Source organism: Chrysochloris asiatica, unplaced genomic scaffold (assembly GCF_000296735.1).
Source record: "Chrysochloris asiatica unplaced genomic scaffold, ChrAsi1.0 scaffold00165, whole genome shotgun sequence".
NCBI lineage: Eukaryota > Metazoa > Chordata > Mammalia > Afrosoricida > Chrysochloridae > Chrysochloris > Chrysochloris asiatica.
This window is the reverse complement of record NW_006408683.1, coordinates 7,670,913-7,696,762: the sequence shown is the minus strand read 5'-3', so window position 1 is coordinate 7,696,762 and position 25,850 is coordinate 7,670,913. Positions and strand designations below refer to the sequence as shown.

The following is a 25,850-nucleotide window of genomic DNA, read 5'->3' as shown; positions in this document are numbered from 1 at the left end:
CTTAGATGGGTATGTATTTTGGTATTTTTTATGCTTTCTGATTGCCTCTAGGTAGATATGATCAGGAAATGGGCTTCTCTTTTCACTCTTCTTCTTGAGAAATTTCAAGATGCCACTGTTGGTCATTTTGACGTAACCTAGGATTTAATTTTCAGCTTATTTCCTTTTTTTGTCTGCTTGTCCTGCTCCACAATCCCCATTCATGCCTTGTTTCTAGTTGTAAACAGTTCAGGGCCGGCTGTGGCCGTTTGGTTTTAAATGGAAACTTTCTCTTTAAATTTCGAGGAGCTCTGTGAGCATGCGTAGTAGAACCCTACAAGGGTGTGGCTGGGTTGCCCACTAGCTCAGGCACTCCTATAGTCACCAGAATAGAGGTGCACAGACAGCAAGGGACTAATGAACAGCTACCAAAAGAAAAGAATGTCCACACCTTTATCTCAGCGGTTCTGCCAGGCGTCTGTGGCCACTCCATTCCTTCCTCCGCTTGGTCTCACCCAAGATGGCGACTCCTGGAACAGCTGAGCGTCCCGGACTAGAAACCAATGGATTTCTTGCTTCTGCCACAAATGCCCCAGCTGTAAGCCTTCTAGCCTTCTAAATATTCCTTTATATGTGGTTCAGAGTTCTGGGACCATCCCCTGAGCCTGCTTGGTCAGGTATTCGGTGTCGTTGTTGGCAGAGCTCTTCACTGCACTTCTACCTGATCTGGCATTTGTTTGCTCCTCTCAAAATATTACTTTGTTAAAAAGATAAATCTTAATAGTCCTTGAAAAGCCTGCCACTGAACTATATTTTTGTAGCAAAGTAGCTTTTACCTAAAATCTGTTTTGTTTTCTTGTTTTACAAATGTTGTATGGGTTTGTTGCTTTTACCTTTCCTGGGTGCTGATTGATTTCATGGCTGCATGTAGAATGGCAGAAAAGAGACTAATCCCAAAAGGGAGGCACATGATTTCTAAAGGGAAGAAAGGAGTCTTGAAAGGGAGTACCTGCAGAGTTCTTCTTGGAGTGGAAATGGTGATCGTTATGTGGCGGTGGAATTGGTTCCAACTCATAGCGACCCTATATAGCGTTTCCGAGGTTATAAATCTTTATGGGAGCAGAAAGCCTCATCTTTCTCCTGCGGAACAGCTGGTAGTTTCAAACTGCTGACCCTGAGGTTAGCAGCTTGACTTATCTTGGCTCTCCTGGAGGGAAGGGAGAAAGGCAGCCTTTTAAAAGGTCTCTGTCCACCTCCTCAGCAGGGCTGGGGCTTGTGTTGAGTTCCCCCTGCTCTGACACCAGCTCACATCTGAGGCTGGATTCAGTCCTGTGGGTGGGGCCTGGGCCCTCAAGTATCTACCAAGACGCACCCATTGAGCCCCTCTTGGTTAGCAAGGACTCTGCAGGAACAAGGTAGATTTTTGTGTTGCCACAGTGTATTTGCTCTGAAGCCCTCAGGCCTGTTACCCTGGATCAAAGCCCAGGTGAGGAAGTGCCCTTCTTGCCACTGAGCCTTACCGGTGGCATTTACTTATTGCATGTTTTGGCCCCATTCTTTTTGAGCTAGTGTGATGCCCGTTGCCCTCAGTAGCTGTCATACCTGTGACTCTTCAGTCTAGAGATATCAAGTGCTCATGGCCATTACTGTCACTGCATGATCCGTCTGCTTCCCAAGGAAAAAGTCTGCTCTTGTCATTGCTGTAGCATCAGCAGATGTCCTCCAGTGCCCCATAACAGAGTAGATGTTCAAACAAATTTCGGCTGCATGTCAGCGGGCCGACCACGGGCCAGGGGCTTCTCCCCCTGGCCTCTCTACTCAGGAGCCTGTGAAGGAGAAGCTGCTGTTTGGTCTGCCCCCACTATGGGGTCTGGAGACCATGCTTTCAGGAAAAAGTGGCCTGATGTTACAGGCATGACCAGGGAAGAGGACAGATTGTACTTCCCCAAAAGTGCTGATGCTCATGGCATTACCTGCTCTAAGGTCAGAGGAAAGACAATGAGAGGGTGAGGGGGAGTGGTCATTTATGCAGTACAGAGCAGGGACTACTCATAATTGGATAGAAGACCTCTACGGTTCTGATTAGTGTCATCTGACCCAGGGAACTGGACAGCTGGCTGGCAGGACTTAAGCCTTGCCTGGCATTGAAGGTGCTCAGCCCTGAACTGCTACAATCACAGGAAAAAAGAAGGGACCTGTGTCTTTAGTCCCTGAAGGATGCAAGTGTGTACCATGGAATCATGGGAGGTGGTTAGATTAAATCTTGACTTGGAGGTGATTTCAGCATGCATAAGGTTCTCAGGCTCTACTGCCGGCTGTGGAGTACTGGATTTCTAACCACAAGATCAGTGGTTCATACCCACCAGTAGCTCTTCAGAAACCCTATTACAGAGTTGGAACCAACCCCATTGCTTTAACAAACTGCAAGCTTCTCCTGCTCCCCCAACCCCTCACCCTTGCACATGATAGAGAGGAGCAGAATGCTGGGAGGGGTTGAAAACAAGGGACCACAGAGTATTTGGAAGCAAGCAGGAAGGGCTACCTACTGTGGCAGCTGGAACAGAGACTCCAGCAAAATGATCCTGGTTGAGGAGGGCAGGTGGTGGGTGCAGTCCATTGCAAGAGTCTGAAGAGAGTGTGAGTGAAGTACCAGAACACGGCTAAGTGTCCCAGAATGCAGTTGTACCTGTCTCCAGATGCTGCAAGCCAACTTGCTGTCACCGTAAGGTCTAATCTGTGGCCTTGTAAATATCTGGTTGTGTTCCGTAGTCCACCAAAGCTGCAGCCGAGGGAGAACTTGAGGGGAGCCTGAGGCTAGTGTCTGCAGACAGTCTGCAAGGTCCCTGGTGTGATGTTGCATATGCCTCCTGAGCTTTAACCCCCTTTTCTTGTGAAAACACAAGTTAATATCCCTATTGGAAGGGCATGCAAATGCCATCTTACTTCTTTTCCAGAACAGCCTGGGTAGTTGTTTAACTCTAAATCTAATCCAAAGCCTTCATTTCCACCTGTGCCACTGTCCATCTGAAGCCGTCTGCGGACTAATGAGGATAATAGTTGGAGTGAATTAGCAAGTCTGGAGAGGAGAGGCCATCAGCAGAATGGCAAATTTAGGATCTTTAGAGACATCTGGTCAGCGCTGCTGCCTCGTGATTGACTGAGTGATTAATAATGGAAAGCTCTGACTTGAGTGCTTCCGTCCTCCCTCGCCCACTTCCCCAGCCTGGGCCAGTGTCTGCTCATCTGGCCAGAGGTCTTCCCAGCTGAGCACTGGAGGCATGTGGGTCCTCTTCTCTGACCTATGTTTGTGAGCTTAAAGTTTCAGCTTTTTCTTTACGTATCCAACTTATTGAGGAACCCTGGTAGTGTCGTGGGTCAAGCACTGGGTCACTAAATGTAAGGTTGGTGGTTCAAATCCTCTACCAGTCCACTCCTTGGGCGACAGATGAGATTTACCGTCCCTGAAACCCTAAGGAGCTGTTCTCTTTTGTCCTCTAGAGTCCACTTGACCACAGTTATTCAACATATCTGTACATTTTCCAGTTGATAACTCACTGAAAATGTTGCCAATTCCTTTCCACATTTGAGACCAGTCCATTCAACTTCATAAATGCTTACCTAGGGCCTACTGCAGCACCTCAGGGCTACTCTGGGCTTCCAGCTGATTGTTGTTATAGTTGTTAAGTACTATCAAGTTGGTTCCGACTCATAGCGATCCTGTATAGGATTTCCGAGGAGCAACTGGTGGGTTTGAACTGCCAACCTTGTGGTTCACGGGCCAGTGATTACATTTTGCAATTATAGCTCAAATACACGTAACAGTAGATGGTGTTTGAAGGGTTATGTCTCCACCAGTGAGCCCTCCAACCTCTAAAGTATGTGGGCCCCATGTCTCCAGACCCCTCTTTGACTTTGTGGTGGATTTTTCTCCAGGCTAATGCAGCTGGACAAGCACAGCCAGGCCACTGCCCAGCAGCTGGTACAGCTCCTCAATAAGCAGAACCAGCTTCTCCTGGAGAGACAGAGCCTGTCGGAGGAGGTACAACACCTGAGATCCCAGGTACACAACATCTTGGCATCAGGGGTAGTTCTAGAGGTGGAGCCAGGCCCATGAGAAGCACCCTGGGGTCTGCAAATGGGTCCTTTTCACATTCTTTTTTTCAGAGCTTTATCTTTAGAATAGCTAAATGTGCTAACATTTCCCAGTGTTCTGCTAATAAACTAGGAGAGATCTTTAGACTAAATCCTAAACCACCAGGCACAGTGGAGACACCAGAGAAGTGTGAGGCAGGGCTGTGTCATTTAAAGGGAGCTGAAGTCATCTGTCAGTTTGTCACACTGTGGTGGCTTGTGCGTAGCTATGAGGCTCGATACTCTGCCATCGGTATTTCAGATATCAGAAGGATTGCCAACGGTGGACAAGTTTCAGCAGAATTTACAGTCTTAGACAGTCTAGGAAGAAAGGCCTGGGATTCTACTTCCAAAGATCAATCAATGAGAACCCTTCAGATCACAACAGAATAAGTCTGATATAGTGCTAGAAGATGAGCCCCCTAAATTGATGTTGTTGTTGTTGTTAAGTGCCATTGAGTCGGTTCCAACCCCTAGCCACCCTGTATAGGGTTTCCGAGGAGTAGCTGCTGAGTTTGAACTGCCAATCTTGCCGTACAAACGGCTTTGCAGTCTGGTGCATTAACCCACAGCGCCACACCAGGGTTCCCTGAAGTTAATAGGCATTCACAAAACACAGTGGCCACAATAATGGACTCTTGGGATTGTTGTGTGTTAAAGCCGATTCAAAGGCAACTAATAACAACAAGGAAGTCAGGGATAGGGGTGCACTGTGGAAGGGTGGGAGGGGGCAAGAAGAGGGTGCTGCTGCATCAGGGGAGGATTCAGGGAGGAGGTAGGTGTTGGACTGCCCTTAAAGGTTGCAAAGCAATTGGATTGAACCAGGAAAGTGGTGTTTCCACTTAGGGAGAAACCATGAATAGGATGAGAATGAATCTTGTCTTAAACTAGCTGATTGTTGTTGTTAAGTGCCATTGAGTCGTTTCAACTCATAGCAAGGAGCGGCTGGTAGGTTTGAATCACTGGCCCTGTAGTTCAAACCAATGTTGCAGTCCAGTGCTTATCCAGGACTCCAAACTAGCCGGTAGTTGGGCTGATATTTTGTGTACTTTCAGAGCTCCTGGTTGCATGTTACATTTATGATGCTTTTATTTTCTCTGCTTTACTGATTGGTAAACTGAGGCTCAAACAGGTGTATACAGTTAGTAGGTAGGGAACATGTAAATGACTAAGTTGATGCCAGAGCCCAGGCTTTTGCTGTTCAGGTTAGGGATAATAAATTGTCCTGGTGAGTTTAGAGTATGGAATTAAAACCTTTTTTATGTGAAACAGCTCTATTCCTGTCAAAAAAAAAAAGCTGTGCTTTTTGCCACAGCAAGCGATTTGTTAGGATAATGAGGGGTCCGAGGCCGGGGCAGTGTTGGCTTTCATTAGGATTGAACTCAGGTATGTGAGTGCTGAGGAAGCCCTGCAGAAAATGCCTGGAATGATTCATGGGAAGATGCATCTGGAAATGACATTGATGAGAAATGGTCTGGCTCATTCTCTTTTCAAAAAACCCCATACCGACTAGATATAGGGGGACTTCAACATATTGACTTTTACCACCCAGCCTACCAGATCCCTGTCCAAAGTATTCATTCCTCTCACAAACAGGAACTGAGCACCTCCAGGGAGCCAGGCACTGATCTGGTCTTAGGGGGTGGGTCTTCTCCACCCCCTTCCCTCTGGTGGTTCTACATCTGCCCACAGGGAACAGTGCAGTACATCCAAGCACCACAGATCACCCACCCCTAGTCACCTGGGACAAGGAATAAATCCATGTGGCTTCCAGGGCGCCACCTCAGACATGCTGAATTAGCATTTCTGGGAGCAAGGCCCAGGAATCAGCATTTGAATCAGCGCCTCAGGGAATTCTAGAGGCCACTTCTGCTTGAGAAGCTCTGAAAGAACATAAAGTCATTCCACAGTGTTGTTGTGGGGCCCTGGGCAAGTCACTTAGGTCTCTTCTAAGCCTCCACTTGCTACATCTGCATTAGTGAGTGTTACATAGTATTGTTACAATCTGATTCAGTGCCATATTGGAAATGTTAAATGAGTGCAGCTGGGAGCCTCCGTGCATGGTGCAGGCTGAGGACGTGCCTGGGTTGTTTCGTTCTCTCCCTTCTCTCCTGAGGACAGAGCTCCTGTGGAGTCAGAGGTGAAGGAAGATGCCCCCTTCTCCCTCCCCTTGTGCTCAGGTGCCCACTCTCCCAGCCCCCAACTCCACCTGTGAGGGTCCTGCTTAGGTGAGAGCCCAGACTGTGCGGGCAGTGCTGCCGAAGGGCCCCGGGTAGAGCGGCTGAGTCAGCCCTGGTCAGGGGGTCTCAGGCTGGGACTCTGACTCATGACATGACTACACCTGTGGGCCTCCAGGAGCCATGACCTCCTTCAGAATTAGCATTGTGGCCATCTTATGCGCTCACGCATGCGTGCACCCATGGCACATGGCAGTCTCTTCTCAGTTCTGCACTCCATCGTTGTAATGATGGAGTGGGGTTTACCTTTTAACTCCCCATCTGCCCACTTTCCAGCATACTCGGATCTTAACAGGAGCCATCAATGCTGAGAAACCTTCCCAGGGCTTCAAAAATCTGGTAATTGCCAAATGAATTGCAAATTTTTCATAAAATACATTTAAAAAAAAAAAATCCTCAGGAAAACTCACAAGTCTTTCTTCCCTTGCCTGAGGGAACAGAAGTGGTCTAACTGTCCTGTGCTATCTGATACTGGCCCATCTGGCTGTGTCTAAAGGGACCCTGAGTTTCAAATATTACATTTGGAGTTGTTTAAATATGAAGACGACAAAAGAAATTTGGTAGAGAAAATGTTGGCTTTCTGTGACAAACACTAGTATTCAAAGAGGAGGCAGGGATCCAGGTTTGCAAGCTCTTTGCTGAATATCTAAACCAATAGCCCGTTCATCCTTCCAACCCAGAGCTGCAATAGAGTCTACTGGGAGTGGTCGGTGAGCTGGAGCCTCTAGGATGCATTTTTGCTACTGAGTGAATGTGAACTGTGAGTTTAAGCTCCAAATGAACCCTTGTGGTGAGTGTTGCGCTGTTTGACGTGGAGTTGGTATCTGGGAGTCCATTGCCTCGGGGGCCTCGGGTGACAAGCCATACTCACTGCTTTTCTGAACTGTCATCCATCCGGTATAGCTTTCAGGCATCTGTTATTGGAGCTGCCCTCAGCTCTGGCTTAGGGATGGTTTACCTAAAACCTCCTCCCACTTTCTGCGTCTGGGTGAATTAGGCATAGTAAATTAATTGTGCATGTCAAACTTAAAAATCTCTGGTCATCCCAGGCCCAAAGGAGAATGGAGAGTTTGTAGACTGAGCAGCTGTTCGAAGCTGAGTTCGTTTCTTCCGATATACTCTCTGGGGCTGAGCCCCCTTGAACCCCACTCAGCTGTCAGTTCTGTGGCATGAAGGGTCGAGCCTGCTTACTTGGCTTTATTATTCTAGATTGTTTCTTCTTACATTCTGAAACTTGAACAACAGAGGGAGTAGTCACAACTCTGTTACAGCCATGAGAATTCCCTTTCCCCTTCCGCAGCATGACTGGTGAGAATGGGCTGGACCCGTGGACTGACCAGTGGGCATGGCTTGGCTACCAACCGCTATGCTCAAGGCTTGCGCTTTAGTTTGTTCTTATTTTATGGTTGAATAAAGACAATCAATGGCTTTCTTAATCTCCTGCCTCACTCTGAAGGAAAAAGAAATGTCTCACAAAATAGCTTTCAAATCTTTATGAAATGACTGGAGGAGAAATAGAGATGTTAACAAACTGACTCAGATCTACCCCAAACCTACTCCTCCTACATCCCCAGACTGGTCATGTCTCCTCTGTCTTGAGTTTGAGGGCTAGGTGGAACACTAACACTCTCATGTCTTCTTAGGATGCTGAGGAGGGGGTGTGGGGATTGGGCGGTGGTGGTGTGAAGGGGGGCCAGGGGAGCTTAGTCAAGGACTGACAGGTGGGAGGAGGGTTGGGGGTTTGTAAGCCAGAGCCTGCAGGCTAGAACATCTGGCCAGGAAGGGTGGAGCCAGCTTGAGGAAGGTGGATCAGAATGATCTGCACATGGAGGGTTTTCTAACACAACATGACGGCTTTATTTGTTTCTATATGTACTTGGTAATGAATATGGTTTCCACTTGTTTGCCCTGTCTAGTAGCCATCATCCTAAGCGGGCTGTCTGGCTCTGTTCTCAGTGTTCAGCCTGGGAAGTGATTCCTGATTAGCCCCTCCATATGAATCACTTTCAGAGTTTAGAAACAGTCTGTAACTGACTTATCAATGGTTAATCAGTTGGACCTATGACTTTTAAGCATTCTTGGCAGTGAATTTCCTTTCTAATTTGATTTAAACTTGTGCGTAGACCCAGCAACCATATGTGATTATATTCAAGATTGTTGACATCTCATTACACCAAAAGACTCAGAGAATAGAGCTGAAAACAAGAACTAGAAGCAAAGACACAGGGGTGATCAAGGGAGGAAAGGCCGGTGGGTAACCGGAAGCAAAGAGAGAAACAAGGCAGTGGATGCCTGACAGCTCAAGAGAGGGCAGTGGGCCCAGGAGGAGCTGAGGAGGATGAGTCACTGCGACCCACCAGGCTGGGACTTGGAGGTGTTCGCATGATTCGCTGTGGTCCTTCCTAAGCCCTGGGTTCTTCACCCAGCTGACTTCGGAGCTTTCCCAAAGTTAGCTACCTGCAAGACAGATGGTGCTTGAATAGAACAGTAAATACACTGAATAAAATAAATTAAAAAGCCTCCTCTTGAACCAAGAATTTTTGGAAAGAATTCTAAATAGATGAAAACAAACAATTTGATTTCAACCAAATTGTTGTTTTTTTGTTTTTATCCTGATTTTCACCCGAATTGTCAGTCTCAAAAATAAACACTGATACATTCCCAGAAAATATTTTTCAAATAAAAACTGACTCTGTTAAAGTTTGCCCTGATTCTTTCAAAACTGTGTATAAGACACTGTCAACCAAAGTGACTTGCATATTTTTTAAATAAGCTTGAACATATGCAGCTAAAATGTCATTAACTCCCTGCTGCCTGAGTGTTTCTACAGAATGACATAAGACCCTGGAACGGCATTTCTAACATGACCCTCAGAGACATGTCCCCATGCAGCTCAGATAGTGCACAGTTTAACGTGTGTGTGTCTCAACCGAGGGCTCAGTGCATAATATTGACAAGCACATAGGGCTTCATTTAAGCCAAACTTGTTCTTCCTTTAACAGTTCATTTTGTCCAAGAGTGAATAATTTCAGAATAGGAATCATGGAAGAAAAATAAATTGAATTTTATATTGCTTTAGATACATTTACTCCACTTATTGCTTCTCAAGTCAGGCATTACATTTTGCTATATAAATTCACAATCAAGATTTTAAAGGGAGCTAAATATTTTAATCCAATTAGACAAGTGAACAAAACACTGAATATTACATGTAGTGTAGATAAGTGGTTCTTGCCTTTAAAAGACTGTAATTCCGTCACATTACAACCCCAAATGTCAATGTTGTCTTTATTTTTAACGCTTTCAAACACGAGGCAGCCAGAGGCTCCACTCTGTGCTGTTGGTGACACTGTGTGTCCTTTGGGAATTCATAAGATCTATTTACCATGGAAACGTGGTTCATGCACAACACAGACACCTGCCCATGTGCACAGGACATTCTCATGACATGTGATTTGAGAAAGCTGGAGGATTACAAACTTGGGTTTCCAGGAGTTGCAGAAGGAATGCTTGTGTCTGCGTGCACGCTGGGAAGGAGGGAAGCTTGGCAAATATCAGACTTCCTATGTGCAGGGGCTGTGTCCTCCTCTGAGGGGAGTCCCAAGTCCAATGGAAATGCTATTTGACTGAGAGCTAGAGAATCATCCTTGTTTAACTTATTGCCTGGGAGGGAGCCTTGTCTGAGCCTACCTTTCAATTCCTAGGTTTCTGAGGTTCTCTTGCTTTCCTGGATCCCAAGGCTGCCCCGCCAGGCCCCCTGGTCCAGTGAAACCAGGCTTTGAACTGTAAATGCGCAGAGCTTCCATTGTCAGATGCGGCCTGGTAGTTAGGGAAAGAATGCATTGCTGGGTGTGCGGTGACCTTGCCCTGAACTCCTGTCCCACTCTGCAGCTGGCAATAGCCAGATTCCCAGAAAGGCATGGAGGCTACCCCAGGCCAGGGGAGGGTGGGGAGTTCCGCTCTGCTGCAGGGTCTGGTACTGTGCTGGGAGCAAGGCTGGGGCCCTCTCCAAGGAGAGTGTGCATGTTTAAGGCTACATATCACAAAGGCCTACAGGAGGACTGTTACGGTGCCTGTCTCTGAATCAAATCAGTGACGACCCATAGTTCACTTGGCTTGCTGATTGGGTTGTTTCCCAGTTTGACCTGCACTTAATTCCACAAAGATGGAATCTGGCTGCTTAGGTCTCTTTCACTCGGTCTGGGAAGGAAAACACATCTCTACTAGAAAAATTCCATGGGTCACAGGCTGTGTGAGGGGAAGATATCCCAATGGGTGAGGAAGCTGGCACTCTCCCAGGGGGGCTCACCAGAGTCCATTGTGGTCTGGAACTGGCCCTTGCTGGCAGAACTGGAGGGCAGTATCCCTGGCTCCTAGACTGTGAGCAGGGCCACAGGGACAGTACTGGTAGCTCTGTACCCTTAGTGCATGACTGGGGCATGTTCACATGGTGGCGGGAGGAGGGACTCTGCCCTTTTTAGTTCAAAAGGGGTGCTTTATTGCCAGAGGAACAAGGAGCATGACTTTTTCTTTATTTTTTGAAACCTGGCTACACAGACAGAAAATGTGCAAAGGAACGAAGTAGAGAACAAGATAGTGTCCCTGGGTAGTGCCAATGGTTAAGTGCTCCACTACTCACTAAAAGGTTGGCAGTTCAAAACCCACCCCAAAGTGCATTGCAGAAAGGCCTGGAGATCTCCTTGAAAATATTATTTGTTAAATGCTATCGAGTCAGTTCTGACTCATAGTAACCCTGTATAGAGTTTCCAAGGAGCAGGTGGTGGGTTTGAACTGCCGACCTTGTGGTTTACAGGACAGTGCAGATCCTCCTGTGTCACACCGATGAAAATACTATAGGGCAGTTCTATTCTCCATAGACAGGGTTGCCATGAGTTGCAGTGGACTCAGAGGCAACTGGTTTGTTTTTCTGTTTTGTTTGTTTGTTTAGAAACCAGAAGAAGGGGTACATTCCATTTGGAAGTGCTGCTAAGAGGCTGGGGTGGAGAGGCACTGGAGCAGGGCCATGTGGGCAGGCAGGTCAGGCCTGAGGCTGCTCGCTCTCCTGCAGGGGTGAACTGGTGCCACAGGATCGCCTTTTAGGCCTGCATGGGAACAAAGCAGAAGAAAAGGCTCAACCCCACAGAGTGGTTGCCTGGGGAACAATTCAGGTCACCCAGAGCAACTCATTTTTTTAAATTCTGAATTTAAAGTCAAACTTCAGGAATAAATTAGACACAAAAGTCTGGGTTTATGGAGAGATAGCCCTGTTAGGAATTAAATGAGAACAAAGAAAATGGGTTAGCAATGGTGGGCTTGCAGATGGGAAGTGCTGATGTCATCTGTAGACAGTGTTTTAGCAGAGCAGCTGCCAGGGTGCCTGCCAGTCCTCTTGTGATCTGAGAGTACCAGGCAACTGCAGATGTGGCTACTCCCCCCTGGGGCCCACAACACTCAAAAGCATAAAGATGAAAGACGGGGAGATGGTGGCTGAGGGTGCACTCTGCATTCAGACTGGCTATTGTGCATGTGCACACCCCCCTTCTGTGGAGCAAGACACTGGGAATAGCAATTTTCTGGGAATAGGCATCACTTATATCCCAAATGGGAGCATGGTGGCTCCATACAATAAGCACTGGACTGCAAACCACAAGGTGCCAGGTTCGAGCCCGCCAGCTGCTCCGTGAGAGAACTATGAGGCTTTCAGCTACCCATAAAGATTTAAAGCCTCGGAAACCCTATGCTGGGTCGCTATGAGTTGGTACTTAATAATAACAATATCCCTGAGTAACCCACCCGCTGCTCCTTGGAAACCCTATCCAAGTCGCTATGACTCGGAACCGACTTGACAGCTCTAAACATTAATACCCCTAAGAAGTAAAGCCAGACAACTTCTCGGTCACAAGCCAGACTTTGGCAGTGACTGAAATGTTCATCATCTCTGGATAAACTGTAGGTTCAAAGTTTGGTTAATTTTTCTTTTCAAATATGCCTACTGTGTTTATGCTTATCCTTGTATCCAAAGACATCCTTGAATTGTAAGGCAGGAAAATAGGACTGGGTTTCCGGACAGCTGACCTAAATGGCCAACCTGGGGTGCAGGGCAGGCTACTGGCATGGATTAGCCAATAGACTTTATATAGAGACCATGTTTGATGGCAGCAGCTTTCTGCTATGGCAGGGATCTAGGGCAGAGCAGACACCCTGTGACTGGCAGAGAATGGTCCAGAGAACAGAAGCCCCTTGGGGCTCAAAGGGAGGGTCAGCCCACCTTCCCAGCACACATCACAGCACATAGTCACCCACCCGGGAGCGTGGCCTCTTGCTGCAGCCCAAGATGGGGCAACATACAGAATATTCTAAGTACAGGCCGAGTCCCTCCAGTCATGATTGGGGTTGCACATACTGGGAGATGTGCTTTAAGTAGAAACATGACCTTTCCTTCTTTTTTTAAAAAATGGCAACAGCTAGGTTTTCATGTAGAAGGGAACTGCAAAAAGTGCGTGGAAAATTCCATTATCTTTCAATTCCAGTTTTCCACAAATGTTTTATAGCCCCTGGTTTTAATCATTGTTCTCTCTGGGAAACCCTACATCATCATGGCTTACACTGGGGAGATAGGTGTCTGTCCTCTGAGTTCTACCTTGTAGTCAGTGGAACACTACTTCTCTTTCTGGAAAGTGATTCCCAGCTCAGCAGAGAACAACCTGGCCCCTAACCCACCTGCTGAAGTGAACACAGGGACTGGGTGGCAATCACCTGACCGCTCCTCTCATTATCTTTCCCTTGTACCAGATGATAGGCACTCAGTAACTTTCTGTGGTCTAGAACTAGTTCCAATGGTTGTTGACATAGCTTCTGTCAACATCAAAAGTAACCAGAATAGCCACATCAGCAAAGGCAAGTAAAAGGACTGCATACAGCCCTCTAATTTTTCTGAGCTTGTTTGGAAACACAAACATGTACACTAAATTCCCTCTTCCAGTAAATAGGTTTTTGTATAAAAATGTTTTTATATGTGACAGCGACGTGTTTGCAGCTAAAGGTTTGGTGATCCCAGTTTGGTATGGCTTCCCCAGGGATCTCCTTGAGGCCCTCAGCCCATGCGGTGCTTTTGTTCCAGCTTCAGTGGCTGTACAGCTGAAACAATGTCCAGAAAAGAGATTCCGGCACAAAGGAGCCTCTCCTTTCCTGGAGAAGCAAAGCCTCTGGCCACGAGCTAACATCACGCTCCTTATTTAAAGGGCACACCAATGTCTGAACTGTGGGTCTTTACAGATTTAAACCATTAAAGCAAAACCATGACCATTATACTAATATGTGACAAGGACGATGATCTATGGTCATTATGAGGCACACAATTTTCAAACCACTGTCTTCTTATGCTTCCACATTTTTAGCAACAAGCCATTAAGAGGCGACTAGGCCAGTAATGGGAACACAAGTCACACGGAAGAACATGATGTATTTAAATTTATTTATTTTTTTCAGTTACCCAGCATGCCAAAATCTGATTGCTGACCTGGATGAAACAATTATTTACAAAGAGAGATTTACAGATGTCTCTTTCAATACACCACAACCTGCCCTGACCTCCCAGTGCGTGCTGCAGCAGACTGTGGGCGTCTAGCCCACCTGGTCCCCGGCTGCGGCCACACTACCTACAACAGGGCTGGAGCTGACGCTGGACGTTCAGTGACGTGTTATCTCTTTGTGGATGTTTTCAGAAATGATTTGCAGGTTATGATACTTTTAAAATCTCATTTGTATGCTATTATACATAATAATTTCAATAAATGAATTTTTTAAAGATGAATTACGTTGGTTTTTAACCTTGTAGTGATAAGCAACAAAACACACCAAAAAAGGCACATAGTTTATTCAGGTCAAAGTGTAGTAAGAACCAAATCAACTTTTTTTCCTGCCTAAATGAATGAATTTCTTTAATAAGGATCAGCACACCTGGTTTCTGTGAGAGGAGGGTTAAAGGTGTCCCAACTGTCCAACTTCTCCAAACTGCTGTATCACTCACTCCGCTCATCTCTAACACCAACTACGCCGCTCCCTCAGTACCCTCCCTCCAGTCCTTGGGCGCCATCATTCACGGCAATGTGTCACAAAACTCATGAACTGTATTTTTAATTAACTGGTTACTAGGGACGTCACAGTACAGCTCAGGATACAATTCTTGATCAGGGCAGCTGCTGCTTTACTTTTGCTGCTGGACCCTCCTGCTTAAGGCCGTCTCAGGCAGATGTTACAATTCTTAACTGCGTGAGTCAAGAAGCCCCTCCACATCGTTTTGTGCCCACCTCCTGGTTCCTGTCTTCCCCTTGCATCTTTTGCTGTCTTCGTGTTACAGCCCCTCCCTACCTTCCTTTAAGCCTAGTGGGATCACAAAACTGACCATGCCTCTTGTTAGGGTTCCATACACGTTTATTCATATGGTCCCATCCCCCAAAGGGGTTTCATGCACCTTATTTGCCTTAGCAGCAAACTGTCCAGTGTCCTTGGTAGGCCGTTTGCACCCTATTTGCATCCTGATGCGGTGCTTTAGGTTATTGTGCTGGACTACAAAGTTGGTTTGAACTGCAAACTCATCAGCCGCTCCTTGGAAACCCTCTACAAACCCTACATGAGTTGAAGAGTTGGAACCGACTTGATGGCACTTAAGAACAAGCCCCCAGTCACTGTGTGGGAGTCACAAAGACGATTGCTTAGAAGGGCTGTACTCACTATACCTTGCTGCCATTCATTTTGCTTTTCCTCCTGTTAATTTATCATCCTTCAATTTGATTTGCTTTTAATCAACATCCCGCAAGACTCCACTGCTCTTTATTATCCTACGAGAAAGTGCACAATAAGGAGATACCAGGAAGCACTAGGCATTATTCCCTGTTCCATTATCAAAAAAAGAAAAAAAAAAGTACTTTGGGCTCACTTGTATTAGATTTCTTCTTCAATATGCAGTATTTGAGAAGAGCCTAAAAACCTGTACTTAATGAAATTAGAAAATTTAACTGAAGAATATATCAAAGATCTGTATACATATATTTCTACTATACATAGTAAATCCCACAAGTGCTGTTAAGTAATAAAAGCAGACACCGACAATGTGTTGTCTCTGCGAATGGCAGGACAGCACCCAAGGCGAGGCCGCTGTGAGAGCGTGTCACTGGCTGCGGTCAGTACCATCACCATCATCAGTAGGATTATTTCGACAGATCCGATGTTACCATATGCTCAGCCTGGCCCCTCAAACTCCATGTGGCTTAGGCTCGGGAGGCAGTGGCGTGATAAACAGAGCCCACTTGAGTCTGGAGAGCATGGAAAAGGGTCAAGCCTGAAACAGTAGAACTTCTATTCAGACTCAGACATTTTTTACTTCATCAAATGTGCTAGACATAAAGACTGTCACAGAAGATATTTTAAATGCCCTTAATTCTACTTTAGAAACACCATGAATAAATTACACAATATTTTAAAAATAGCACCATTAAAAGAATTATAGAGGTCACGTTACATTAGCCTCCTGGAACTGTCCACCCCAGTGGTTCTGAGAGAGGAACAAATGAAGAATGCCCTCAGATCTGGCACATGCCTGACTAACTCTGGTCCCCAAAGCGATTACTTCATCTGCCTTAGTCACAGGAGTGAAGCCAAGTTTCTAAAATAGTAGGTTACATCGGTATATGAGGTAAAATCAGAAAAAGTCCCCATCCAAAAGGATTCTAGTCCACTCTCCTTACCTGTCTAATTCCCATGTCTAAGTCTGATAATTTACCATGAAATAAAAAAAAACCAAACGCTATTAAGGAAGTGTGTAGATCAGTTCCTTATCAGGAAGACATGATTGATGCCCTACACTCCCTAAGAATTCTGGTTAAGGTGATTTGATGTGAGGATTATTACTTCCAAGGATACCTCTTCACTCCCTAGCTTCATAGACAATCTATCCAAAAGCCAGTGTAGAGAGGTTGGGAAGTCGCCCTTGATGATCAAAACGTGTACCACCACACTAGTGGCAACTGCACTGAAGTGATAATCCTGTGAGTGTACATAGTTTCCTATCTCAGCTTACAGAGGTTAGGTTAATACCAGGTGGAGTTAAGAACATTCTTTTCAGTAAAGAATAGAATTTACTTTTCTGTTATTACAGAACCACGTCCAACAACAATAAACAGAGAAATAGCAGATTGACATAGTGCTTTATTTCAGCTGTCTGTACGAAGGAAAATAATGTGCATCCCTATCATATACGTGTAAAAATACTAAGGATGTACAGTGTACAAAAAACAGTTTCTTGTAGTTAATTCACATCCTTGTGGGTCATATACTTAAGGAAATAAACAATTTTAGTATGACCAACGGTAAAAGTAATACAGATTCTTGGGTTCATAGTTGCATCTGCTTAAAATCCTTAACCAGATGACTAGATCTTGCACGGATCCTAATGAAAGAACTAGCAAGGTCAAGAAATGTCACAAACTATAAAGCTACAGAGAGGTAACTCAATTACCAATTTAGAGGATTTCTTTTTATTTAAATAAATACTTTACATTTCATGCTTGCCTGTAGTGCACTACCAGGATGAAGATAAGGAAATTCTACTGTAGACAGTACAAACAGTAGCAGCAAAGTGTGTACGTTGAGGTGTAATATATAGACCCTGCAGTTAGTAAGGAAGGACCTTACCTTTTGTACTCTAGGAGAAGCAAGTGGCCCCTGCAAGAACAGTCAGCTTGAAGAAGCTGGATATCAGCTATGGTAAATGGAAAACAATACTGGAATAACGCTACGTAATTAGTGTAGAAAGCAAAGCTGTGAGCAACCCTTGCTGAAAATCCAAGCAGAAATGGCCAGTTCCCCCAAGACGGCTGTGTGACTACAAGAGGGTGAACTTAACAAACGTTAGGACAAGCTGGAGTCCACATTCTGATGGAATGATTCCAGGCTTCAGGCCTTTCCACCTTCCATAATCCACAACTACAGTTAGGGGCAAATACAAGGGAACTTTTCCAAAATCTTCCTCCCTCTACACATATTATAGTTTTTCTATTATTCCTTCACAATGGCCGATTGAGATCTGAGAGTGAAAGTAAGGGAGTCTCAGAATCTAAGTCAAGTGAGCACGGTGTGGTGCTCACAGCTCTTTGAAGGGACAAGTTCCTGAATCCGGGGCATTAGCTGGGGATTGAGAGCCAGTGAGGAGTGGCCAGCCTGGGACCCTATCGGTGCCAGTCCTTAATCTTTAGGAAGGTGTCCTTCGCCGGGGTCATGGAATCACCCTAAGACTTAAAAACCAAAACCAAACAAAACAAAAACCCAGCTCTGTGCTCAGTGTTCCACTTTCCCTGCAGGGGAACCAATGCTCCATCAGCCAGTCTCAGCTCTCCTGTCATCCTCTGACCTCTTTCTTGTATTATAGATGCAAAACAACTTACAGGACACCCCTTCTAGTCTACTTTCTTGTGAAATAGTCAACATAATCCCAAATTTCAAGAAAAAAAAAAAAGAAGTTGAGCTGTATGTGTAAGCGTGAACTATCACTTACTGAAACTTCTCACTCAATATTAAGGATGAACTTCACTCAGATAAAAATATGAAAAATCAGGACAAAATCTATGTCGGAATATGTCTTAGCTGCCTTAATAAAATGCCCTTTAATCCCCGTCAGTCCCAGTGGCCCGCCCACCGCCAGCAGTGGCTTCTTATCGATAAATCCACACTTCCAGCATCAAGAGGCTAAGACATCTGCATATGAATATGATTCATCCTACTTTAAAAGTCACTTGCTCTTTCCTACAATGCAATCCTAATAGTCTGCAATGCTGTAGTCTTCCATTTTGGGAGCTGTCAGATAGTTTAACTAAAATACATTTCCATGATCACTCCAGGGAGTCCAAGTTGCCACCTGCTTGCTGCAAGAATGGCCCCCCAGCCCCGTGGACTTCATAGGCTGCTTTGGAAAATGTCAGCTCCTAGCACCAAAGGGTTTAATCTGAAGATCATCATTAATGAAGGAGAAGAAAGATGAGGTTTGCATACATGTCCCCATTCAGTGAGAAATGTTGGAGCTGGGGAACATGAGTATATACAGAAAAAGAAAAAGCTGGAAGTGTTCTTTTTTGTTTTGTTTTGTTTTCCCCTGATGGCTTTAATTCAGTGATAAGTGTACCATGATCAGAATGAACACACCAGGTTCTAATCCTTACTGCCTACTTGGTAAATATTCGAGACGTGTTCATTGTGCCAGGTAAAGTTCGGTTCTCATTATCCCTCAGGTCTCAGTTTTCTTCATCACACAGTGCTGCCAGGCCTTCATAATGTATCCGTTGGCAAATGAGCACACATCAACATCCATTTGTTTCACTCACCCCTTGGCATGGGTCATTGGTGATTTTCAGCACCAAAGGGTTAATTAAATGACAGCATCTCTTCTCCCAAAGATTTCTAATTTCTAACCAATATGTATAATATCAGAGCCTTATCAAGATTAAAAAAAAATACAGGAGAAAAAGTGCACGATTCTCATTGGCTTGTACAATCCTTGCACATGGGCTGAAATAAGCTGCATGCTGGCTACCTTGAGTAAGCTGGAGCTGCATTTGCTAGCGTGACATACAATCCCCATCACTAAAAAATAAATACTACCACAACATAAACAAAAAGATAGTCAAAAAAGGATAGTCAAAAGTTTTAACGTCTTAGAAAAAAAGAGATTCATGTAAAACTAAACAGAAAATCAAAACAAATAAGGCCAACACCTGTTTACCTTGGTGTACAAATTTTGGTGAAAAGCAGGATCATTATATCTGTCTACATTCTTCAGCCATCAGAGGTGATAAATATCAAGAAGGAAGAAAAGTTTCCGAGCACAGGGGAGAAAATGTTCTCAGGTATGAACTGTATCAGAGACCTCTCCGTGACCTTAATTCTGGTCTGCATGAGCCTTCATTTCTTGGTAGGACAACGTTCGTTTGTCCACAACTGCCCATGAAGTCTGGATGTCCATGTGTGATACAGGTTTCCTCTGTAGTAATTCAACAGGAATTAAAAATATATATATATGTCTGTGTATATATACATATATATATATAGATTTATCAACAGTTGTTCACTTCTTAAGCACTGATTAAGGAATTACAATCAGATCATAGTGATCTATCCCTACAGATTTGCTTCATTAACACTCTGCATATGCATATCACCACCCTTCCCCAATTGCTTAGAATCATACACTAAATCTTCTTAGTTTGATTAGTTTTAGATTTCTCTTATAGAAAGTTTAAAAATGTACCTAAAATCAGTATCTCTCTCAGCCTTCACTATTAGGGAAAAGAAAAACTAAATGATCTGAAAATGACAATGGGTGCACAAATCGACAATGATGGACTCATGACTTCCAAAGACTGTAAAATTACCTCTTAAAGTTGCTATAATAGTTAAGACAGTAGCAGCAACAGCATGAGACCTTAGACTGAGATACAATTTCATGCAAAAACAAAAAGTTGAGTGTGTTTGCATATATGTGGTGTTTTCATGTGGGTGAAAAAAGGTGGTCAGGGGTGAAGACCTCTGATTGGTCTGGGGCATCTGAAGGTGCTCCTGCTCTCTGTAAGAGCCAGGATTGGTGGTGATGTCCGGGAATCCTTTTCAGTCGTAAATCTAAGATGCCAGTAAAGTAGCAGAATGAAATGGGATTATTCGCGTCCACTTGCAGAGTAGGAAAACTGAGGGAAATGTGGCCGTCGCTCATTGTCCATGCAGTCCATGCCATCTTCATCATCTGTGGACAGGAAACAGCTACTTTAATTTGACATTTATTTAGGTCTATATTTTTCTAACAACTAGCGTAAGAAAGATTAATAGTGGCAATAGCGCCCATAAACTTGTGTTTATCAATCGAAATATGCAGCAATTACATTTTAAAATTTTTCTAATTTTTATAAACATGTAATCTTTGAGAAAAATAGCACTATCAAATCATTGCTTTCAAGACACTAAAATTTCAAGTCTTAATGAAATGGGGGAAAATAAATAATTGAAGAAAATAAGATTTTATTATAAGAAGGAACAAAACATCTCCAACAACTTTTAACTTTATGGAACAACAATTTATTAAAATTACAGAAGTCACAAATGCCAAGGCACCCGAAGTGTGAAATGTTTCCCAATGCTTTCATTTCGTGGTGCTATAGATACAAATCAAGGTGCTTAGGACCCCATTTAATTTGTGTCCTTGGACTGTGTTTTGTTTTGTGGGTTTTTTTTTTTTTTCGGATTTTACAGCCTACTGTCTTACATTCCTGGTGTGGTAGGAATGGAGTGCAGGATCAGCACTGTACTGCACTGCAAACTACAAGGTCGGCAGTTCAAACTCACCAGCAGCTCCTTGGAAGCCCTATACAGAGTCACTGTTGAGTTGGAACTGACTCGATAGCACTTAACAACATCAATTCAATATCTAATGTCTGTTTTAACTCCCTGTTACCAATTTTCTTAAAATAAAACTTAAAGCAGGGATAGAGGCTAAGTAAAAGAGGGAGTGATGTCAGCATCCAAGTACTCAGTTTAACAGGAAACAAAGAAGAAGACGACTTGAGGGGTTGAAAGAGAATGTTCCCAATGAAACTGGCTAGCTGGCTCCTCCTGTTCATTTTTTCTGTTTTCCTGCAGTTTAAAGATTACACATGATAGCCCGACCTTTCACAACAATTCTGCTGATTAATATCTTGCACTGTCAGGATGCCTTCCTTATATGTGGTCATTTGTTCAGTCCCTCGTCAACAAGGGCTCCTTGGACACAGCTCTGAGCAAAGCCCCTGCTGCCCCCCCCCCCCGCCCCAGGGCACACGTCCTCCTGTGGAGGGCCTCCTTCATACATCTCTCCTGTTCTACTCCAAGCTCATTGAAGTGTATGCTGTCTTTCAAATTCCTAACCTTCTTTTCTTCAAGCAAAAACTAAAAAATTCCAGTTCCTCTTGTATATCCAGGAAATATGAAAGTAAAAAAATTATTGCTACTAGGATTCCAGCTGATAAAATGCAATTTTATTCCAAACAAAACATATTTAACCATGTCTCTGTGATCAGTGCTAGTATGGCGCTATGGGTTTAATACTCTGGAATGCAAGTTTGGTTTGAACTGAAAAGGTTGGCGGTTCAAGCTCACCAGGCACTCCCTGGAAATCCTATACAGAATCGCTATGAGTCAGAACCAACTCGACGGCACTTAACAACAACAGTAACTGTGATCCGTGGATGGCTCCAGTTCTCTCAGTTATGCATATGTCTTATTCCCTAAAGGTGCCTTCAAAAAAGGTTTAATCAAAACACTGACTTCTCAGGGGATCTGCTGGGCCAGGCAAATTCAAGGCAGGAGAGTTAGCTGAGCAAGTATGGTGAGTCTTTTAGGACTCCCAAGGGGTCATACCTTGATAGATATTTTTTGATGGACACAGGATAATCATGGGGGCTTATTCAGAAAGAGTCTTAAGAAAATTGAAAACACCATTGGTGAGGAAAAGGCCAGTAAGTTGCATTGAGGAAAAGTTTTCCATTCCCATAATACACCAATGCACCTGCTTTTCCTTCGAGGTAGCAAGGGTGGTTCTAAAACAATTACATTAGGAAACCTTACTGTATCTACCCTCCAGCCCCAGTTTTTCCCCTTCAGACTTATTTATGTTCCTAAAACTCAATTATGTTCCTAAAACCAAATTGAAAAGAAACATGATTCAAGTCTCTCAAGGATGCTAAGATTGCCATTTTGATAAGGTGTAAATCATAGTGCAGAATTCTTTGTGGAAAGATTCTTGTTGTAAAGTGCCGTGGAGTTTCTGTGACCCTGTAGAGGGTTTCCAAGAGCAGAACACCTCATCTTCCTCCCACAGAGCGACTAGTGGATTTGAACTGCTAAAACCAATGCTCATCCTTCAGTGCCAACAGAACTCCATGGAGATAATCACCTTCAGAAGTGTATACATGTAAATAGAGAATATACCAAGAAAAAAATAGCTTCATATTTTGATATTTTTAACAAAAATGTCTATGATTTTATAAAAATACTCCTCGATGTATCCTTGTACATTATAAATATTTTAATTTTTCAGCTTCTCCATTGAGCATCAATCTCATGCAAAGGGAGAAAAAAAATGCGGGCCAGACGTGGCTCTACTGTAATGGTCCTGACATACAGCAAAGGGCAGTATAAGAAATGGACATTTATTTTATATTATTTTCTCTCATCATTGTTCTTTTGCTATTCTATGCTTAATATGAAAGTTTCTAAGAAACATGATGAAATTAAAACTATAGATTCTGTGCCCTCTAATACATTATAAAATAGCACTGAAGCAGGTGAGCATAAAGCATTCTGAGCATCTGCGGCTTCCTGCTCCTTCTGAATCACTGAGCTCTCTCCTCTACATGCAGACCACAGCAATGGCAGTGTATCTTGATCGTATTGAGTTTTAGGGAAATCTCTGTCTCATTACTGGTTATCTTTTAGATCAAATACCTTCCCCAGTATTTTTAGCTACACCAAAGGTGGTAAGAGGTGGGGAAGGGTGGAATATCAGTTGTTGAGTCACAGCATATAAAAATTCTCTAGAAATCTAGAAAAGGCAGCTCAAGTCTTTAATGTTCAGATTCTGACATGTGTCAATTACATTTAAAGAAACAGTTTTCCCCATTAACAGCTTTGTTTTGTTGAGTGTGTTTCTGTAATGCAAACGTGGACAGTGCATGTGGGGAACCTGGTGCTGGTTCTTGTTGTGGGTCAGCCAGCGGGAGGGACGCTGCCCAGGCCCCTGGTCATGGCCTGGCCCTCAGCCCAGCCAGCCTCTTGGCAGGGGCAGTATTTTGGATTTCCTTTAGGAGGAGGAGTATTGATTACTTTAAGGCAGCTGAAAATTAAGTGTTTTCATACTGTCAGCAACAAATTAATCACATAACTGAATATTTTTAAAAATCTAAATTCATAAACATTTGAAGACCCCACACCTTGATATTTTTTTTTCAAAGCCAATATATCATTCTGTCACTTTAGCTCTCTGCTTTTATTTCTTTTTTTCTCAATTATAATGAGGGCTAAAAATAGCATCCTTATCCAAAATGTCCCCATGCTCCTGCTAGAGGCACTGGGACAGGTCCCCTGCAAGTTCCTCTGGGCCACAGGCCCCCAGAAGATCAGGGTGGGGGGTGACTATTGTGAGTGACACGTGAGTCTGCGTGGGGGACCGGAGCACATCACACCCATCACCATCCCTGCTCAGGAAGGATGCTCACAGAGAACAGTGGTGACAATGAAGAGAACGCTGTTCAAAACATATCTGGAAAAAGAAAACACTATGCCTGAACCCCCCAGTCAAGTAGCATCAATTATCCACTTTCCTTAGCACATTTAACAAATTGTAATTACATGGCAGTAAAGCTACCAGATCTCAAAGAAATCCTATTTTTCTGTAAGAGGAAGGCAGAGGACCATTAATGGATATAACACAACATATTCCAAAATCAGTTCAATTAATTAACACCAGTGAGGACAATCTGGCATGTTACTGCAGCTGTTTGTAGAAAATGGAACATTTTGCCTTCATAACTGCTGATTTGTTCTAAAAAAAAACCAAACCAAAAAAAAAACACAAAAAGCAACAACTCTCCATTCTGTTTTATAAAAGCAAGGTGGCAAGTGGGAAGACAATTGCTAACTAATGTTACTACTGTGGACTTTTATGAACAAAACCTCTGTGCATTAGCAGTTAGAGCACTACAACGGTTTCTTGCTAGCATCATGATTCAAACTGCAAGAAGGAAAGATTATGTTAGGTGTAATCACAGTTCAGGGTTTCACTGATTCTCCTTTTATCTGCACCTTCCAGGAATCTAGGATATCTCTACCGGCCGTCAAACTCAAAACATGGCTCCTTTGACCAAAGGGAAGCCAGGAGCTTGAATTAATTAATTAATGGAATCACTGGAGCCATTCTCCTACAACCGAGCACTCAGATCTGAGCGAGCTGCAGAGGCGGGGGATGCATTTCCACTGGGTGGGCTGCTGGCCACCGGATGGGGTGGACTGTACCTGTTGCTGCCAGTCTCACACACAGCACTCAGCTCTTCTATCTAGTTGCCATATCCTGTGGACTATGGTATGCATACTGCTGGACACTCAGGCTTCTGCCACAGGTCTACAACTGTAGCCACCATGGGAATACCTACCATGGAAAGCCCTACAATGTAGAGGTTTCCTAGTGAAGTTCTTGGGTGACATAAACACCTAAGCGCTGGGTTGCTAACCAGAAGGTTAGTGGTTCAAACCCATCCAAAGATACCTCAGAAGAAAGCCCTGAAGATCTGCTTCTGAAAGCCCAGCCACTGAAATCCCCTGGTGCACAGTTCTACTCTGCACATGTGGCTCACCATGGATTGGAGTCATGTGTCGTGCGCATTTTCCTATGGCTCCTGTGCTGTTCTCATGAGCATATGCAATGCTGCCCCAGATCTAAATTGCATCTACTTTATTAAAGAACAGAATTGAAGTGAGTGGTAAAATGGAGATACCAGGAAGACTTTTATGAATGGCTTCTATACTGTTGATGAAGACAACTCAGGAACTAGGTTTAAAATGTGTTTTTCAAAGACCCTCTAAACTCTTCTAACAACCTTGCCCTTAGATGTTCTAGAAACAGCAGTGAAATGTGTTCATGACGAACTCACATCATGACAACTGGTATAAAAGTTTGGAGTGAGAGATAAGGCAAGTAGGATTAGTCCATGGATTCTGGTCATGGATAGCTAGTTTGAAATTCAAGTCAATCATGAAAACATAACTAACAACGGATATATATATGTAGGTACTTCAAAAAGTTTGTAGAAAAATGGAATTGAAAGATAGAGGAATTGTTCCATGAACTTTTGAAGTCTTGTATATTAATGGCTTTAATGTAACTTATTTGTGATCAAATTAGATTTGCTAAGTGTCTCCCAGTGGTCTTTCTCATCTTGTATTTTCTCACATTGCATTTCAGTCTCTCCTTTAACCTCCTTTGCCCGCTCCTCTCAGCTGAACCCATCTTCACCTTTCAATGGCTTCTCAGGTGCACAGAGGTAGAAGGCTGGAAGGTCATGCTCCTCAGTTTACTGGTGAGGGAAATCTGGCTGCAGAGGGCAGTAACTGCCCATGGTCCCTGACCTAGGGACTACTGGACTGAGTCTAGCACTTTCTCAACTTCACTTTAACCCCCAAATTAAGATTTCACTTTTTAGTTTCTGAAGTAAAATGTCTACCTATGGCTTTGGATTTATAGAGTGATTTATTTCTATGACCTCCAAAATGACATTATCTAGTTGCCTAAAGAGTTCACAAATGCCAAAACTAAAGAAGGAAAACTGGCTAAAAGTGGATGAGGCACAAGACAGAGATCTGCTGGGGCCTGGTTTTCTTGATGCCCTCCTCCGTGGAAAGTGAGTGGGTGTAAGCAAGCCCCTGGCTCCAAAGGAC

General features: G+C 44.0%; 1 protein-coding gene across 2 annotated transcripts in view; it reads right to left on the bottom strand.

The window, feature by feature from the left end:
- Positions 1-18,655: 18,655 nt before the first annotated feature.
- AKT3 (v-akt murine thymoma viral oncogene homolog 3) overlaps positions 18,656-25,850 on the bottom strand; it is a 402,599-nt gene continuing 395,404 nt past the window's right edge. Inside the window, exon 13 of one of the 2 annotated variants that reach the window (XM_006871278.1) lies at positions 18,656-20,133. In XM_006871278.1, coding sequence (XP_006871340.1) covers positions 20,048-20,133 — 86 coding nt within the window. In that variant the 3' untranslated portion in view covers positions 18,656-20,047. The remainder of the gene's footprint in view (positions 20,134-25,850) is intronic. The other variant, XM_006871279.1, reaches the window with a different exon arrangement.